A 20,760-nucleotide genomic window follows, 5' to 3' on the forward strand; every position below is an offset into this window, starting at 1 on the left:
AGAGAATGATCATGAGCTTGGGTAGCATTCTGGACAGTGACGATGCGCATACCGCTCTTGAGAGCGTGAAATGAAATATCTCTACCAACATGATGCAGGAGCGCTTTGCCAATACTATGGTCAGAAAAGTAGGCAGAAGAAGTCGGTCTTGAAGTAAAGAATTTAGTCCATTGTGTGGTCCGAAACTGAGCGTGGAGAGGGAGTGCTTGACGTGTCGGTCTTTTCCGAGTAGAATGGGAAGGTAACGAAGGAGCATCATCAGGAGATTGACGTTGGTGTTTAGGAGTAGGACCGGAGTTGGTTCGGCGTGAAATGGGCGGGCAATTCGAAAATTGCCGTACCGTAGAGGGAGAAGCCGGAAGCATAGTCAAAGGAGAGCGGAGTTCAGACAAATCGAAGGAGTCAGTCGAAGCCCCGGTACCTGAAGCGGGTGAGGAAACAGCACCAGCAAGAGGTACAGGGGCATCAGGAGTGTCCGAAGAGTGGTCTAAACACAAGGCAGGGTCAGAATGGGGTGCGGTATCAAGAAGGGGCCCGGGGGTAGTGGGTTCATGGACTAGGGCTGCCATGGTTAGGTTACTCCTTTGCTTTTTGTTTTTAAGAAAAAAAAAGAAAAAAAAAGAAAAATAAAAAAAGAATAAAAAAAGGGGGGAGCGGGGAGGAATAGTTCCTAGGAGGAATGAAAGGGCCGGAAATCTCCCTCCGTGCCCAAGAGGACCTCAACACCGCTAGTAGCGCAGATACAGCATGGAACCCGTGCCATACCCTACCCTTCATGCCAGTAAACCAGCAATCCGGGATAGCAACCTCACATCTGCCAAGCTACCTCTGTGGACAAAAGAGAGGGCGGCCGGATATCCACCACAAAGCTTACATCCTTCGGCCACCACCCCCGGAATCCGAAAGGTGGCTTCCAGAGATACACCCGTCGCCCGAAAGACACCCAAAGCTACTCCGGGATACCGGAGAGGGATCGGGACATCCCCAGGCAATCCAGATTCCACGGCAAACTACGCCACCGCCAAGAACCTCAACGGAATGGGATGGACCCCGGTGTCCTTTCCCCTACCTAGGAACTAGCGCGCCTGTGGGAGAAATCCCAAAGGCCAAAAAGAGGAAGGGCAAAAGGGAGGGGTGAGGAGGAGGAATGGAAAAAGGGGAGGATGGGATAGGGGAGGGGAGGGGAGAATGGGGGGTAATTAGGTTCGGTCTGAGGAAGAAGACCGACAGGGCTAATTCCTCAGACCAAGAGCCTCTTCATCACGCGAAGGAGCCCCCCTTGAAGAGGACCGATCCTTGCAGAACCTCGCTAGTTACAATTAAATGTGTGTGTGTGTGTGTGTGTGTGTGTGTGTGTGTGTGTGTGTGTGTGTGTGTGTGGGGTGTGTGTGTGGGGTGTGTGTGGTGTGTGTGTGTGGTGTGTGGTGTGTGTGTGGTGTGTGTGTGTGTGTGTGTGTGTGTGTGGGTAGAGGTGAACTGAGAGGTGGGGATGTCTAGTCAAGGGACATATGCGAGACTAATATTTAAAGATTTAACTGTCCAGTGTGGTGTGATGGATCAATCGTGACTGCTGTAATCCAATTTTTGAGCTAGCTCACAGGAACGTGTGCATAATAAACTGTTCAGGAGGCACAAAGTAAGTTTGCACGTTTTTCATGTGATCAACTTTTCTAAAATCTTGGAGTTTTGTGAAATACTGACCTCAGCCTCTCGCTGTTGGCCATTTTGAACTGATTCTACGTTCTCATGGGTTTCTCCTCAGCCATTATATAGATTTAATTGCTACATGAATTAATAAAGTCCCTGGGGGATTAAACATAAAATATCATAACTCGCACAATGTCATTATCACCAGTCAAATATAAGAACTCGTTCTTCAAAATTTCAAGGTATAGTACTAAGTTAATTATTTTTTCTGCAACTTTGTAGTTATATGCAAGAAAACTGAAATGTTAAAATATGGAAATTATTATGGGTAACTGTTTTCATTATAACTTTGATGCATTTATGATTTAGCTACGTAAGATGCGCACATTAAAAAGGTATATTTTCGCTTTTTTCAGGTACCAGTTCTTCCTGCAGGTGAAACAGGACATCCTGCAGGGCCGGCTGCCTATATCCCAGGACCTGTCCGCAGAGCTTGGCTCCTACGCTGTTCAGTGTAAGTACAGTATATGACTGAAGCGCTAGATCAAATCCCCGTCTTCCTTATGGGGCCATTTGAAGATTCCTCCCCAGACCCCCACCCTAAGGAAAACAGTGAAATTTAATTATGGGTACTCTTACATAAGTTAGGTAAATTAAGTTACCCCTATTTATAATACGTAAAATGTACCAAAATTATGTTTGATTCCAAGGTTAGCTTTGATGAAATATTAAGAAGTACAATATAAAAAAATGCATAAATGTATTGACTGCTGTCATTGTGGGAGTCTACCTGAAGGGTATTCCGGGGATCAACGCCCCCGTGGCCCGGTCCATGACCAGGCCTCCCGGTGGATCAGGGCCTAATCAACGAGGCTGTTACTGCTGGCCGCACGAAATCCAACGTACGAATCACAGCCCGGCTGATCCGGCACCGTCTTTAGGTATCTGTCCAGCTCCCTCTTGAAGACAACCTTATTGCTGGTGGGAGGCTGTTGAACAGTCTTGGGCCCCGGACACTTATTGCGTTTTCTCTTAGTGTACCAGTGACGCCCCTACTTTTCACTGGGGGTAGGTTGCATCACCTGCCAAGTCTTTTGCTTTCGTATGGAGTAATTTCTGTGTGCATATTAGGGACCAGTCCCTCCAGAATCTTCCAGGTGTAGATTATGATACATCTCTCTCGCCTGTGCTCCAGTGAGTACAAGTCAAGTGCTTCCAGACGTTCCCAGTAGTTAAGGTGTTTGATGGAACTTATACGTGCAGTAGAGGTTCTCTGTACATTCTGTAGATCTGCAATATCATCTGCCTTGAATGGTAATGTTAATGTACAGCAGTATTCCAACCTAGAGAGAACAAGTGATTTAAAAAGGATCATAATTGGCTTAGCATCTCTTGTCTTGAATGTTCTCATTATCCATCCTATCAGTTTCCTAGCAGATGTGATAGTGGCATTGTTGTGGTCCTTGAAGGTGAGGTCTTCGGACATTACCACACCCAGGTCCTTCACATTACTTTTCCTCTCTATTGTGTGAATAGAGTTTGTAGTATACTTAGTCCTAATTATTATTTCCCCCAGTTATCCATAACGGAGTAGTTGGAATTTATCTTCATTGAACATCATATTGTTCTCTGTTGCCCATTGGAAAACTTGGTTTATATCTTTTTGGAGCTTTGCCGTGTCCTCAATGGATGATACTCTGCAAAGGATGATAGTGCTATGGTTTACATCTGTCTGATATGAGAATGAGAAACAGGATAGGTGCGAGTACTGTGCCTTGTGGGACAGAGCTCTTCACTGTGGCAGCATCTGATTTAACTCTGTTTACCATTACTCTTTGTTTGCGATTGGTTAGACAGTTGAAGATCTATCTGCCTACTTTGCCAGTTATCCCTTTAGCACGCATTTTGTGTGCTATTACACCATGGTCGCACTTGTCAAAGGCTTTTGCAAAGTCTGTGTATACTACATCTGCATTCTGTTTGTTTTGAAGCGCATCTAGGACCATATCATAGTGGTCTAGCAGTTGCGAAAGGCAGGAGCGACCTGCTCTGAAACCATGTTGCCCTGGGTTGTGCAATTTTTGGGAGTCCAGGTGGTTTGCTATCCTGCTTCTTAGAACTCTTTCAAAGATTTTTATGATATGGGACATCAAAGCTATTGGTCCATAGTTCTTAGCTACTGCTTTGCTGCCACCTTTATGGAGTGGGGCTATATCTGTTGTTTTTAGTGACTGTGGAATCTCGCCTGTGTCTAGCTCCTCCATAGCATACTTAGGGCCCGTGAGAGGGGTTTCTTGCAGTTCTTAATGAACACCGAGTTCCACGAGTCTGGGCCTGGGGATGAGTACATGGGCTTGTCGTCGATGGCTTTCTCAAAGTCTAGTGGAGTTAAGGTTATGTCATAAATTTGGCATACATTGGCAGAGTTTTGAGGCTCATTCATGAAAAAATTGTTTGGATTGTGTATCCTTAGACTGGTTAGTGGCTCGCTGAACACAGAGGAGAAGAGAACGGAAACGAAGAGCGATTTTTCAAGGGATTAAACAATAATTTCACATTATAGAATTTCATTTCATACGATTAGAATTGAATTCTGATTAAATTTTGATTCACGATTATTAAAATATTATAATTAGTTTTTGAAAAATATCAAAACTGCACTACCTAAGATAACCTGTAAATACAAAGCTGTATCACCTCAATTTAAAAAGTTACACATAATAGAGACAGACTCACATTACCCAAATTTGAATTCTGAAACACAACACAAGAAAATCTAACCGACCCACCACACAAAAACCCCCGAATGACATTACAAAGAAAATCTTCAGATACATAACTGTAAATACACAAAGATTTTAAGCGTCTTACCAGAGCATTAAGATTAATGGCAGACAGACAGACATACACGCACGCGCGTGCGCACACACACACACGCTAGGAAAATGATAGGATAGATAATGAGAACCTTCAAAACTAGGGACGCCAAGCCCATGATGATTCTCTTCAAATCGCTTGTGCTCTCTAGGCTGGAATACTGCTGTACACTAACTGCCCCCTTCAAGGCTGGCGACATTGCAGACCTGGAGAGTGTACAAAGAACTTTCAAGGCACACAAGTACGATAACGCACCTAAGCTACTGGGAACCGTTGAAGATCCTTGATCTGTATTTCCTTGAACGCAGGCGAGAGATATACATAATATATACTTGGAAGGTCCTGGAGGGATTGGTACCAAACCTGAACACGAAAATCACTCCCTATGAAAAGATAAGAGTCGGCAGGAGATGCAACATTCCCCCGATGAAAAGCAGGGCGCAACGAGTACATTGATAGACATAATAAGTGTCCGGGGCTCAAGACTGTTCAGTTGTCTCCCAGCATACATAAGGGGGATTACCAATAGACCCCTGGCTGTCTTCAAGAAGGCACTGGACAGGCACCTAAAGTCAGTACCTGACCAACCGGGCTATGGTTCGTACGTCAGCTTGTGTGCGGCCAGCAGTAACAGCCTGGTTGATCAGACCCTGATCTACCATGAGGCCTGGTCTCGGACCAATCCGCGGGGGCGTTGACCCCCGAAACCCTCTCCAGGTAAACACACACACACACACACCAATAAATCGATATATTAACATGTTCAGTATCTCTAAAATTTGCAAACTCGGTCCATATCTAAAAAGTATGAAGAGAAATGATTTATAAAGTGACGACATGTATTTCTGTGGTGATCTCTCTAGTCAGGTTACGGAGGAAAGAATCTATCTAACATTTTGGACACGAATAATAATTTCGGTGATTGTCGGGGTGGGTGGAGATTCATAGTTGTAGACCCTGCACGCCATGCTGAAATTTCCGGGTTTGATCTTGTATAATATAATACCAGGAGTCTTTACATTTTCTAAAGTCTAGAATTATATAATTGGCTTTATTATATACCGTATGCACGCTCAAAAAAATATTACGTTGTCATGGGAAGGAGGGACCTTTTGATCAAAATGGCCGTGCCATTGGCCTCAAGCATCATGGTGATGTAAATTTAAAAAATCAAATGGAAGAATGTAGAAAATATTGCGATAATAGAGAAAGTTCAACTAGGTAGTTGAGAAACAGTTGAGACGGACAGCCGCATAAAAACGAACTATAAAAAGACAAATTCGCCTTCAGCCATAGACCCGACCTGACCGGAAAATGCCTTTAATTTTGTATTCCCAAAAAGTAGTTAATTTGATACGGTGTGTTGAATATTTCAAAATCGGATCACAATTTGTTTGATCAAACATGAAGGTACTAGATTGTAGCAGTCTACTAAAACTGACCCCAGATCAGTTTATCCTGGGTGTGTTTATCCTGGGTGTTTATCCTGGGTGTGTTTATCCTGGGTGTGTTTTAAACAAACGGCTGTGACCAAATTTAAGAAATATAACACAATCGGAACATTCGGTTCGTTTTTATTTAGGCTCTAGGTACATGCATTTTTTTATACATTTCTTGAGAGCGAACAGATGTTATGGGTACATATATATTGAGATTTAACCTAGGATAACCCTATAAAGTTAGACAGTTTGACGTATGTCCATAGGGGGTTGAAGTGAACAGGAATGTAAGAGGCGCAGGTGATGGGGGGGGGCGGGGGTAACCATATTGAAAGATGTTAGGTTCAAGTACACAGTGTTCCTAACAATGTTACTAACAATGTTACTAACACAACTACAAGGAAAAGTATAAGCTGGATAACAAGAAACTGGAAAAAAGAGATACTAAGCTAAAAATGATACTCATCTTTAGGGCGTCTGTACTTTCTCCACTTGATGGTTCATGTACAACAGCTCCATTTAATTACGACAAGTGAAATTGCAAATAGAAAGTAGAAAGCATAAATTATTGGAAACCACCCAATAATTGTAATTCTTTGAGGAAAATGTATAAAAATTAAAAAATTTGCATCCAAAAAAAAATGGTAGAGGGACCCGGAAATCTACGCGCCGAAATTATTCCATAGGAGAGCACAGACTGTGGTTAACTTTAAAATATCTGTAATGAAAGGCAGAGATGAAATAAGAGAACTCAATAAGCATAAGGGATTTAACTCTACCTTCAAATATTATGAAGGTGACTAATAGACTTCAAGAGGAACTATAATAAATTATTCCAAACCATTCTTGGTTAAGTAGGTTATGGCGCTTACCTTAGATTGTCTGCCCCGAGCACCAATAACCTGACTGATCAGGCTATCAATCTGGAGGCCTGGTCTGAAACCAGACCGTGGGGGCAATGGTGCTTTAAACCATTATCTGAATAAACAGGTTTGCTAATAATAATTTCTGGTAATAACTTCGTGATGAACAATAAACGTAGCGGTAAGCGCACGATGATCCCCGATGTTAAATATACCGAAGGCGATTATATGAGTTACCTAAGAAGTTCGTAAACGAAAATGCTGGATAACCTGACGCGCAAAAACAAAAAAACAAAAAAAAAAAAAAAAAAACTTGAGCTAGACAAGATCTAAACGTGGGAATAGTGAACCAGTTTCCTGCTGATAGTGCAGCTATTGGCTTTGTGCTAGTGGTACTGCTTTTAGTGGTGGTGGTGGTGGTGGTGGTAATAATGGTGATGTTAATGTGGTGGTAGGGAATAAAGACATTGGTATTATATAATTTTTTTAGAAAAAATGACACGTTGATGAATGAAATACTTATACATCTATATAATACGTTTTACCCAAGAATGTGTTTTATTAAGTACTTGGTAAAGTCCAACCTTGGGCGAAAAGTTGTATTTAACAAGGATTCTCTGCTCAGTCTTTATTCCCATTTGACTATTTTTGTCATTATTTGCCGATAATAATGATGGCGATAGTAGTAGAAATGGTTGTGGTGATGTAGCCCAAATGTGGTGCTGTGAGTGATGGTGTTGAGGTGAAAGCGGTTGATGTATTATAAGTGAAGACTTGTGGTATGGTGCTTCTACTGCCGTGCTGGAGAGATGTCACCAGTATCACTGTTCTTGATGAATAACACGTGTACTTCACCTGGATATCTTTATTCTGACGACGTTTCGCTAGCTACTGGCTTTATCAGATTGATACAGAGGTAGTTAGATGGTGTTGGAACTGGAGATAGTTGTGGGAAATTGCATTTTTCTGAATGTATCATTATGTACATAACAGTAAATGAACAAAAATAATTATTATTTATCAGTTAGACAAGTAGGAATTTGGGACACCTAGGTCGCAAAAAATGTCCCCCTTCGATACCTACCACTGTCACATCCACAAGTTGCTCTGGACCTATTAATTACAAATGAAATATGTATCACCAGGAATGCTGGTAAATATATAAATTTGTGGACTGTATATTAAAATTAATAAATGATTATCTATATACACATATACATAGCAGAAGGAGAATATCTTAAAATCACTCACCAATTTGATTGGAGATTAATGTGTCATGTACAGGACCCCCCCCCTTTTGCCTACATTTATGAAAAATTTACTGGCCAGAATTTAAACATAAATTAGACAGCTTATCTGAGGTTCCTGGAGTTGTCCTGTCCTGTCGCCTGATACTCAAATTATGCAGGAATGCACATCCAACAATTTCGGCTCCTATTTGAGAGGTGTCAGCCCAATTTTAACCTCTAGAGCACGAAAATTCTTCCCAATATTCACTAACAGTTAATACTGTCTCGTTCAAACATGGCGAGTGCCCTTCTGCGCAGGCGCAGCTTCCCATTTTCCATGACATAAATATCATTAAATACAGTATGGCCATCTATTTACATATAACTACTGTATTTCTGGAAAATATATACAGTATTTTCCACAATAGTAGAAGACGAAACAAACAATCCCTCAACTTGGGTATTCACCACCTGTCTAGATGAATCTGAATTGAATTGGTTGGCGAAACATCTTCAGAGTAAAGATACCCAGGTGTTGCACTTGTCGGTATTGTGTGCCATTAATGCTTTGATACATGTCTGAGCTGTTGATTTCCTATATTTGCTTTGCCTTTTTTTCTTCCAAGATGGTTTCTGCCCTATGAGTTTTTTCCTCCTGGGTTTTTGTCCTACCCTCGTGGGCCATTACCTCTCCTGCGGTACTCCTTTTTCTTTTTTCTCTTGTTCTTAAGCTACCTCCACTACTGTTGCTTCGCTAACATTCCACCCAGACTCTTGTCACTACCATTACTGCCTTGTTGCCACCTCTGCCACTATTGCACTATTTATGCTACTGCTACTATCACCACCACCACTACTACTACTACTACTACTACTACTACTATTACTACTACTACTATTACTACGATGCTCTTCATCAACTCTAAGGCTGAGGGACTGACTACCTTATCTTCTGTATATAGTTCTACTGTCTTCTAGTCATGTCATTGAATTTGTAATGTTGCGCATGTGTCTGACTTTCATCAAATAAAAAAAAAAAGATAGGAAGTCGATTTTTAATTCATTATTGTTGAAGATCCATATAAAATGGCGAAAGCTATTTTATCAGATGTTAAGATTACTTCCCAGTATAACATTTACGGATATTGTTAACTACACGGTATTTTCACCTAGTCCATGCACATCCGAATATTTAAAAGTTTTAAAGGTTTCGAAGTTTACAACCAGTTTGTGAAGGGTTAAACGACAAGAGCCAGGATCATCACTGATAAATTTCTGGCTGTTTAATTAACAGCAAATACTAATACCTAAAAAACTTACCAATTATGAAAGTTATTGCATGTATATGTTTAGGCAGGTTTCTCTAGATATAGATGTGCTTTAATTACTTATTTTATATAAATTAATGCTTCGGAATCTTCAGAGTAAATTAAAAATGGGTTTAATATACTTCATACTCAATATTATAAATTTAAACCCTTTTATTACCAAAATCCGCCGAGGCGGGACATTCTATAATATATATGTAAACATGGTGTGTGACAGTTCTCCCTGACCACATACCTAAACTTATTATCATAACGTTGTTTTTTCAACATACGTAGACGAATAAAGTCTACTTAAATACTTACAATAGATGCTTAGCATAAAGTTTAACTTTAACTTAATCTGTTACATTCACATTAATTACTGTTGAAAATGCCAATCGAGTTACGATAATCTAATAAACGAAGCGTAAATGAGGTATGTACAGAGCTTTACAAGTTACGTCAAAAATAAACAAGCCGCTTAAATAAACACGTACGTATGTTACTTAGAGCTTTCAAAAAGTTTTGATTTGCCATTTATCAGTTGAAAATTATAACTATTTAAACGAGTCAAGTAAATTAAAATTAATCGACAGGCTTTTTTCATAACTGACGTTAATTTGCTACATAAACATCCCTTGGTCTCCTTCCCTCAGTACCTGCCCCCTCCCCTCAGTACCTCCCCCCTCCCTTCAGTACCTCCCCCCTCCCCTCAGTACCTCCCCCCTCCCCTCAGTACCTCCCCCCTCCCCTCAGTACCTCCCCCCTCCCCTCAGTACCTCCCCCCTCCCCTCAGTACCTCCCCCCTCCCCTCAGTACCTGCCCCTCCCCTCAGTACCTCCCCCCTCCCCTCAGTACCTGCCCCCTCCCCTCAGTACCTGCCCCCTCCCCTCAGTACCTGCCCCCTCCCCTCAGTACCTGCCCCCTCCCCTCAGTACCTCCCCCCTCCCCTGAGTACATCCCCCTCCCCTCAGTACCTCCCCCTCCCCCCTCCCCCTCAGTACCTCCCCCTCCCCTGAGTACCTCCCCCCTCCCCTGAGTACCTCCCCCCTCCCCTGAGTACCTCCCCCCTCCCCTGAGTACCTCCCCCCTCCCCTGAGTACCTCCCCCCTCCCCTGAGTACCTCCCCCTCCCCTCAGTACCTGCCCCCTCCCCTCAGTACCTGCCCCCTCCCCTCAGTACCTGCCCCCTCCCCTCAGTACCTGCCCCCTCCCCTCAGTACCTGCCCCCTCCCCTCAGTACCTGCCCCCTCCCCTCAGTACCTGCCCCCTCCCCTCAGTACCTGCTCCCTCCCCTCAGTACCTGCCCCCTCCCCTCAGTACCTGCCCCCTCCCCTCAGTACCTGCCCCCTCCCCTCAGTACCTCTCCCCTCCCCTCAGTACCTCTCCCCTCCCCTCAGTACCTGCCCCCTCCCCTCAGTACCTGCCCCCTCCCCTCAGTACCTGCCCCCTCCCCTCAGTACCTGCCCCCTCCCCTCAGTACCTGCCCCCTCCCCTCAGTACCTGCCCCCTCCCCTCAGTACCTGCCCCCTCCCCTCAGTACCTGCCCCCTCCCCTCAGTACCTTCCCCCTCCCCTCAGTACCTCCCCCCTCCCCTCAGTACCTGCCCCCCTCCCCTCAGTACCTCCCCCCTCCCCTCAGTACCTGCCCCCTGCCCTCAGTACCTCCCCCCTCCCCTCAGTACTTCCCCCTCCCCTCAGTACCTCCCCCCTCCCCTCAGTACCTCCCCCCTCCCCTCAGTACCTCCCCCCTCCCCTCAGTACCTCCCCCCTCCCCTCAGTACCTCCCCCCTCCCCTCAGTACCTCCCCCCTCCTCTCAGTACCTCCCCCCTCCCCTCAGTACCTCCCCCCTCCCCTCAGGACCTCCCCCTCCCCTCAGTACCTCCCCCTCTTTCAGTACTTCCCCCTCCCCTCAGTACCTCCCCCTCCCCTCAGTACCACCTCCTCCCCTCAGTACCTCCCCCCTCCCCTCAGTACTTCCCCCTCCCCTCAGTACTTCCCCCTCCCTCAGTACTTCCCCCTCCCCTCAGTACCTCCCCCTCCCCTCAGTACCTCCCCCCTCCCCTCAGTACTTCCCCCTCCCCTCAGTACTTCCCCCTCCCCTCAGTACTTCCCCCTCCCCTCAGTACCTCCCCCTCCCCTCAGTACCTCCCCCTCCCCTCAGTACTTCCCCCTCCCCTCAGTACTTCCCCCTCCCCTCAGTACTTCCCCCTCCCCTCAGTACCTCACCTCCCCTCAGTACTTCCCCCTCCCCTCAGTTCCTCCCCCTCCCCTCAGTACCTCCCCCTCGCCTCAGTACCTCCCCCTCGCCTCAGTACCTCCCCCTCCCCTCAGTACCTCCCCCTCCCCTCAGTACCTCCCCCTCCCCTCAGTACCTCCCCTCCCCTCAGTACCTCCCCCTCCCCTCAGTACCTCCCCCTCCCCTCAGTACCCTCCCCTCCCCTCAGTACCTCCCCCTCCCCTCAGTACCTCCCCCTCCCCTCAGTACCTCCCCTGCCCTCAGTACCTCCCCCTCCCCTCAGTACCTCCCCTCAGTACTTCCCCCTCCCCTCAGTACTTCCCCCTCCACTCAGTACCTCCCCTCAGTACCTCCCCCTCCCCTCGCTAGGCTGTGTGCTCTGACAGTACAGGCTGTCTACAGTACCTCCCCCCTCCCCTCAGTACCTCCCCCTCCCCTCAGTACCTCCCCCTCCCCTCAGTACCTCCCCCCTCCCCTCAGTACCTGCCCCCTCCCCTCAGTACCTGCCCCCTCCCCTCAGTACCTCCCCTCCACTCAATACCTCCCCCTTTCTTCAGCACCTCCCGCTCCCCTCAGTACCTCCCCCTCCCCTCAGTACCTCCCCCTCCCCTCAGTACCTCCCCCCTCCCCTCAGTACCTGCCCCCTCCCCTCAGTACCTGCCCCCTCCCCTCAGTACCTCCCCTCCACTCAATACCTCCCCCTTTCTTCAGCACCTCCCGCTCCCCTCAGTACCTCCCCCTCCCCTCAGTACCTCCCCCTCCCCTCAGTACCTCCCCCTCCCCTCAGTACCTCCCCCCTCCCCTCAGTACCTGCCCCCTCCCCTCAGTACCTGCCCCCTCCCCTCAGTACCTCCCCCTCCCCTCAGTACCTCCCCCTCCCCTCAGTACCTCCCCCTCCCCTCAGTACCTCCCCCCTCTCCTCAGTACCTCCCCCTCCCCTCAGTACCTCCCCCTCCCCTCAGTACCTCCCCCTCCCCTCAGTACCTCCCCCTCCCCTCAGTACTTCCCCCTCCCCTCAGTACCTCCCCCTCCCCTCAGTACCTCCCCCCTCCCCTCAGTACCTCCCGCCCCCCCTCTCCTCAGTACCTCCCCCTCCCCTCAGTACCTCCCCCTCCCCTCAGTACCTCCCCCTCCCCCAGTACCTCCCCCTCCCCCTACCTCTCCCTCCCCTCAGTACCTCCCCCTCCCCTCAGTACCTCCCCCTCCCCTCAGTACTTCCCAGCTCCCCTCAGTACTTCCCCCGTACCTCTCCCTCCCCCTCCCCCTCCCCTCAGTACCTCCCCCTCCCCTCAGTACCTCCCCCTCCCCTCAGTACCTCCCCCTCCCCTCAGTACTTCCCGCTCCCCTCAGTACCTCCCCCTCCCCTCAGTACCTCCCCCTCCCCTCAGTACCTCCCCCTCCCCTCAGTACCTCTCCCTCCCCTCAGTACCTCCCCCCTCCCCTCAGTACCTCCCCCTCCCCTCAGTACCTCCCCCTCCCCTCAGTACCTCCCCCCTCCCCTCAGTACCTCCCCCTCCCCTCAGTACCTCCCCCTCCCCTCAGTACCTCTCCCTCCCCTCAGTACCTCCCCCCTCCCCTCAGTACCTCCCCCTCCCCTCAGTACCTCCCCCTCCCCTCACTGGCCAGGATGAGGATGAGTAGGATGAACAAGAGAAGAATAAGGAAGATCCAGCATGTCTCACCTTTATTCATTCCTTATACACTTGTCTTTTGAATCCTTTGAGAACGTTTCGACATCTTAGATATATTTCAGGTTTAAAACCTATCGGCTTCATTTAGTTAATCAAGATTAGCATCTTGGTTACTGTTAGTTTTTCTTCATAACCCGACGAGTAGTGTTAATATATAGTAGTTAGAATATAACTGTACGTCGATGTTTTCTGATGCACCAGAAAACATTGCATGGTGGAAAGTACATGTTTGTGGGGCATATTAAGTCATGAGAGACGGTGAGCTTTCTTTCCCCAGGTGCAGTATGGCTCTTATGGGTTTAGCGCTCCCCATGAATATAATGATAATTGGGATCTAGTGAGCGTCTTGCGTGTGTCAATGAATAAAATAACCAACCATGCTTCAGTGGATACTTGTGCAAGAATAGATTTAGCCTGTTTCATGTGGATGGTATCTATCGCAAGAGTAAGTTGGCCTTGTCAAGGGAAATCTGCTTGAATAATTTAATATGCTTTAAGAAATAGTACCTGTTATAGGGACAGATTGACCTTCCTTCACTTAATAGATCTTATTGCAAGAGTAAGTTAGGTACGCTTAAAGGAATACAGTTGAGGTTGTGTTTTAGGGTGCCGCAGAGAGTCATGACTTACACCTATACTGCACACACCCACCTCCACTTTAATGGCGGGCCTTACTGCATTTTTTGTTCTCTGCGATTTATATAACATGATTACTCCAATTTAGAAACTTTTGCATCAACTACTGGCTGTTAGTTTTCATGTTTCTACTTTTGCAATTAAACTGTCATTTAAAAATTGTATATATTCTGGCTTGGGTTTTTGTTAAATAAATAAAAACTCGTTAAACTGGGTTGAAAGGACATTTATTTGCGCTTCAGTTTTTCATTCATATTCACGAGAGAAATAATGCCAGTGGTGACACCCTTCAAATCGCCAGGGCATTTAAATTACTGGGAACCCCTTAAAGTCCTGAACATGCACTCACTCGAGCGGAGGAGAGAGAGATATGATATATACCTGCGAGCTACTCGAGAGCATGGTCCCATAACATACTGGAGTGAGAGACATGGGAGGAAGTGCAGAATAAATCCAGTGGAGAGTAGGGGTGTGGTGGGTACAATATTAACATTTGTGGCCCCAGATTATTCAACATCTTACCAGAAGATATCAAAAACACTGCTTGAACAAGTGTTTAATTCTTCAAGAAAAAAATGGACAAGTATCTTCACCAGGTGCCAGATCAACCAGGCAGTGGCGGATGTGTGTGGCAGCGGGCCTCCAGCAGCAACAGCCTGGTTGACCAGGCTAGCACCAGACGAACCGGGCTCCTAGAGTATTAAGACTCTCGAAACTCATCAAAGGTATATCAAAGATGCGACTTGTATTGGTTTGCTCTTGTTTCAATTTTCAATATAACGGATAATACTGTAATTGGATTGTTAGATTCGAAGCCTGTCAAGTGCACGAGGGTTATTAAGGCTGCAAATTAAACCATACCACGGGCGGGGATAGAACCCACGATCACAGAGTAATAAAACTCCAGACGGACGCGCTAGCCACTGGGAGGCCAGCTGGCTACAACAGCCACTGGGAGGCCAGCTGGCTACAACAGCCACTGGGAGGCCAGCTGGCTACAACAGCCACTGGGAGGCCAGCTGGCTACAACAGCCACTGGGAGGCCAGCTGGCTACAACAGCCACTGGGAGGCCAGCTGGCTACAACAGCCACTGGCCCAGTGGCTAGCGCGTCGGTCTGGAGTTTTATGACTGATCGCGGGTTCTCACCCCGCCCGTGGTATGGTTTGTCTGCAATCGTGTCATTACGATTTCGTGAGTCCTGTTACATATCACTTATACACCACCAGTCTAGAATACTTTTTAATAAATGGGAATTAAGGTACTCGGTGTCTAAATATATATATTGTCTCACTTTCTTGAAACACTGCTTTTGTTCCTCCCACCTGTGTTCTTGACTTTCGAAAGATATATTTTTTTTAACGTTAATGTAAAAATTTTTAATTTTGCACCAAAAGAATCTTAGAAAACTTACCTAACCTTATTATAACAAGATTAATTTATTTTAGCCTAACCCAACTAAATATATTTTAAATACGTTTACAATAATTTAGTACTAAACAAACACAATCAAATGTATTTTTTTCGTTGGGTTCAGAATGATTTTGGCGAAATTATTGCTTACACAAATTTTCGCTTGTCCTATATGGCAAGATGAGCGTTGCTATTTAAGACAAGATCGCAAGTTCTGCCTATTCGGCACGACATATATATATATATATATATATATATATATATATATATATATATATATATATATATATATATATATATATATATATATATATATATATATATATATATATATATATATATATATATATGGTTTGGTGGTAAATTTAAAAATTTTTTTTTTTTTAGAACCACGAAAGTGAAGATGGGTGTTACTAGAATCTTGTGCTGTTGAGATATCGTGGCTATGACTCAGAATTTCCCAGATTTGGCTTGAACAGTGTTCCTTCACACAGTCAGTAACCCGTATCCTCGCCTTCAGGATACATTGTCAGGGTTCTACATTTGCCTGCTAGACAACAGACTTAAGTTTCCATTCCAGATAAAAAAAAATGTTCTAGGATAACATGCTTGCTTATACTGTAGCCGCTTTTATGTTCGATATTTTCTAAACCTTAACTGTGTTCATAGTACATACTGTCGCAGATACACTTCGTAAATGTATTTTACGTATAAGTGTCTAGTGGGCACTTTGAGAAAGTGTTGGTCTGGGGAACAGAACAGTTTTATGATTGTACATTCTTGGCCAGCAGGTGTGAAGTGTCTGAATGGTACTTTGAGCGTACCATTACAGATAGTGATCACACTCCATAAATATTTTCTCACATTAATCTCTCTGGCTCTTGGTGTGCTATTAGACTGCACACAGTACAGTATAAGATCTTGCCCAGTTTTTCGCCCTAAGCTGCGTTTAACACAGACTGCAGTGGGTTTACCTTGTTTAACTTTATCTGGACGACATGTTAGCAGAACTCGTTTCTTGCAGGATAGTGATGCAACGATTTTCCAGTTGAATCTTCTTGATAAAAGTAATGCTGTTATTGTTATTCTGTACGACAGGAATGTCAGTATATTTTGTGCAAGTGAGCTGGGGACAAAAAATGGCTTGCAACTGATGTTTAGCTAATTTTAGCACAAGTTGTATATAAAGCAGACTTATCTGGTGTCAGTGAGAAAGCCGGCGAGGTAGTTATATCTAGTAGTTTTGTGAGTACAGTGAAGCAGTGACAGGCGCAAGTGAATAGGTAATGAATCACGTTAAAGTAAATATGAGAGAGATGCAAAGAGCCAGTGACGACTAGGCAGGCTAAGCCAGTGATAAGATTTATGTTCTTTTGCTGAGAAGTTGACGTAATTTACATTACCTCAGCAAAGAGCCTTTTAGGGAGCAAACCCAGACTGGTTTTACTGCTGTAATTTACAAATCTTCCCTTCTTCCTCATACATATTTGTTCTATATGCAGTCCACAGTCCTTGTATCATATCTGCTGATCCAAACCATTTCATTTGGCATAAGGTCCACTCATTATGTAGACTGTGTACAGAGCGGTATATGTCTAAATTATTTGAATGATTATACCGAGGTCTCATTATTTTGATAGTTATACCTCTGTATTACCTACATAGCCTGATCCAATAGGATTATGGCAGTTCTCTTTATAGGCTAAATTATGACAGGTGTTCAGAAAAGGGACCTCGATATGCCACGCGGCTAGTATTAAACTGCAAAATTAGGGATTCAACAGGTAAATGAATTATTATTATTATTATTATTATTATTATTATTAGTATTATTATAATAAAAAAGAAGCGCTAAACCACAAGGGCTACAAGTAAATGAAAAAAAAAAGCAAAGGTCAACTAAGTCATATGTTTTGGACGCCTATCTGCTTGTATTATTCATCTATCTTTGTAACGGTCCACAAGTTTACTTTTTTAAACACAGGACAAATATTTTTAATACGTTTAATGTTTTATAACAAAATAATTTTTTCTTAACACATCGGTTGTTTCCCACCAAGGCAGGGTGGCCACCAAGGCAGGGTGGCCACCAAGGCAGGGTGGCCACCAAGGCAGGGTGGCCACCAAAGCAGGGTGGCCACCAAGGCAGGGTGGTGACCAAAGCAGGGTGGCCACCAAGGCAGGGTGGCCACCAAGGCAGGGTGGCCACCAAGGCAGGGTGGCCACCAAGGCAGGGTGGCCACCAAGGCAGGGTGGCCACCAAGGCAGGGTGGCCACCAAGGCAGGGTGGCCACCAAGGCAGGGTGGCCACCAAGGCAGGGTGGCCACCAAGGCAGGGTGACTACCAAGGCAGGGTGGCCACCAAGGCAGGGTGACCACCAAGGCAGGGCGGCCACCAAGGCAGGGTGACTACCAAGGCAGGGTGGCCACCAAGGCAGGGTGGCCCAAAAAAGAAAAACTTTAATCATCGTCCACTCATATCTGACCACTACTGCTGGTTATAATTGCTTACATAAACAGCACAAAGTATGACCTATATCATAGATAAACATATTACTTTTTTTGAAGACGTTTACTGTTTTAATGGTATTTTCCCTCTTGTACATGTTTTATAGTTAAACGAGAAATTATTACAGTCAGAAAAGACTTAGACGGTAGACTAAGTCGACTGCATAACATAACTAGGCTTTACTGCTTCCTGCCGTAGCTTCGTCCATTCTTTAATTGAAAATTTAGCAAATTTTTCCTCGCCAGGCTACATGTTCAGGTGTATATATGGCACATCGATGTATATACAAATGTGTATATCAGTGTATATATACTATGTACAATTTCCTTTAATACTTTAAACTATTTTGAATAAAATACATGTAATTACCCCAGTCAGGTTGATCGACTTTAAACTTAACCTTCATATATTATGAAAGATTGTTAACTGTCTTTGTGTACCATGTGTTGTGAAGGTTAACTTTGTTTACCATGTGTTGTGAAGGTTAACTCTGTTTACCATGTGTTGTGAAGGTTAACTCTTGTATGTGTTATCTCCGTAGCTGAGCTTGGAGACTACGACCCACGGCGTCACTCCCCTGGCTACGTTTCCGAGTTCCGGTTCATCACCACTCAGACGGTCGCCCTCGAGAACAAGATAGCCGAACTCCACAAGAAGCTTGTGTGAGTGATTATTTCAATCTGTAGTAAGAATGTAAGAGATGAATACTCTTTTGGGCAATCTTAATCCATTTTGATAGAAATGTGAGTAAAACTTGTGGCAAGGAAGATGTGTGAGGAGGTCGGAAATAGAGAAGGTAACTAAAGAAAAAAATTATAAATTTGTAATGAAGAAAATGTTTATTGTTAGTGTATTAATGAATTGCAAGTACTTTGTGTAGGCTTTAATAAGAGTCAGAAAGATTGGAGAGAGAGAGAGGTTGTTGGGGTATGGTAGATATTGTAAGGGAAAGGGGAGAGGTTAATGGGAGTAAACATACATATAAATACTCAATTGGACGTGAATGTGTATTGCGTAAGCGAGGCAAAGGAGGTAAAAATCTATGAAGCCTTGATGTAGAGGGAGGAAATAAGTCAGTACACCCACAATTTACATATTTACTAACCTTATAAACCCTAACGCAGGAACTGAATTGCGTAAATACTCCCAGGTAGCCTATTCTGCGTGGTTTTCAATAACTGGGTGAATGGGTGGTCCTGATGGCTTCTCGCACGAAAGGATACACCTTAAATAAAGCTCACCCCCCCCCCATCCCAGCCAGTAATAATTAATCGGGTTATGGTGAGCATGAAGGGAGAAGATTTTCAGGTGTTTATCTAGCTAGTGAAGAAAGTAGCGGCACATAAGAGGAGCCATGTCTGACCAATAGTTAACTGTGTGCATGAATGGGAACTCGCAATATGCATTAACGAAATAGACTAGGGATTAAATAGCCATATCAGTAAGTTTGTCGATGACATTAAAATAGGCCGTCAGATAATTTCTGATTATACTAGACAGCTACAAGATGACCTGGGCAGGTTGTAGTCAGAGAAGTGGCAGATACAGTTCGGTGCAGACAAATGTCAAGTTTTAATATTAGGAAAGAATAACTATGATACTTGTAAACTAAATAATATAGAGCTTTTCTGGTTTAAAAGTTCATCAGGCGGTTTGATTTAATGCTACCAAAGTATGCTGGTTGCTGGACAGGCAGAGCACTTCGGATTAGATACTTGAGTGGAAATGATCAGATGAAAAGAATAAATTATTTAAGACTAGCTCAGAAAGTAATATGTGCAAGGTGATAGGTATTTAAAACGTGTTACTAATTTCTAATTACACAAGGCTTAAAAAAACAAAAAATATGCAGAAATTCTGTATATTTTTTGCATCTTTATAGTCTAGAATTTCCATACTGTTTCAATTTAATCATGGTATTTGCTCATAAACTATGTACTGTATACTAAATTGAATATTTGCCCTGATGTGAAATTTATTTAGCATTTCCCTTAACGCGTTATCAATCTGTATACCTATTATCTACTTCACTATCCAGCAGAATAGTAAGTGTGGTCTATTCATTATATAATTCATGATGTTACATTGGCTGTATCAGACCATTAATATTTCTTGTTCTTGTAACAGAGGTCAGGTGCCATCCAAGGCGGAAATGTGCTACCTGGAGAAAGTCAAGTGGCTCGACATGTACGGCGTCGACCTGCATCCTGTCCTGGTAGGTGAACCCATGATAGTGACCTTCAGATTCGAGCGCGGTTAAATAGCTCCTGTCGTGCACTTAGTGGGCGAAGGATCAAGCTTCCACAAGTTCTTGAGCAGAATGACTCACACTAGCAAACCTTGTGGCTAAGCGCTTCTTTTTTATTATAATTATAATCACACTAGCAAAGCATTTCACATAAATAATAATAAGTGATCATCCTGTAATATTAGGTGCTTGTTTTACAAGATTTCATTTGGGCAACGTTTCAATTTGATAAAGACTTTAGATCAAAATGTCCTGATAAAAGCTGTTGGCGTGTAACCTTGCTTACCAGCGTCGTTGGCGTGTAACCTTGCTTACCAGCGTCGTTGGCGTGTAACCTTGCTTACCAGCGTCGTTGGCGTGTAACCTTGCTTACCAGCGTCGTTGGCATGTGACCTTTCTTACCAGCGTCGTTGGCGTGTAACCTTGCTTACCAGCGTCGTTGGCGTGTGACCTTGTTAGTGTGTCGTTGCCTTGCTGGAGCTGTTGTCATGTGGCATTGCTTGCTGGCGTGGTTATCGTGTGGCTTTGTTCGCGTGGGACTTATCTTGGCACTAAAAGGACCAGCAGTAAATGTTTAGTAAAACTGGACCCTGAAGTCGTGCTTACTGGCTTACACGTATCAAACTTTATATAGTATACAAGAAATGAATAAACTGAGTCCCAG

At 44.6% G+C, this 20,760-nt stretch overlaps 1 protein-coding gene across 1 annotated transcript in view; it reads left to right on the top strand.

The window, feature by feature from the left end:
• Nucleotides 1–20,760, top strand: part of LOC128688504 (uncharacterized) — a 436,494-nt gene that overhangs the window by 235,779 nt on the left and 179,955 nt on the right. The window contains exons 6-8 of the mRNA XM_070084744.1: nt 2,064–2,161; nt 18,390–18,510; nt 19,976–20,063. Of these exons, the coding sequence (XP_069940845.1) occupies nt 2,064–2,161; nt 18,390–18,510; nt 19,976–20,063 (307 nt within the window). The remainder of the gene's footprint in view (nt 1–2,063; nt 2,162–18,389; nt 18,511–19,975; nt 20,064–20,760) is intronic.

Source organism: Cherax quadricarinatus, chromosome 13 (genome assembly GCF_038502225.1).
Source record: "Cherax quadricarinatus isolate ZL_2023a chromosome 13, ASM3850222v1, whole genome shotgun sequence".
Taxonomy (NCBI): Eukaryota; Metazoa; Arthropoda; class Malacostraca; order Decapoda; family Parastacidae; genus Cherax; species Cherax quadricarinatus.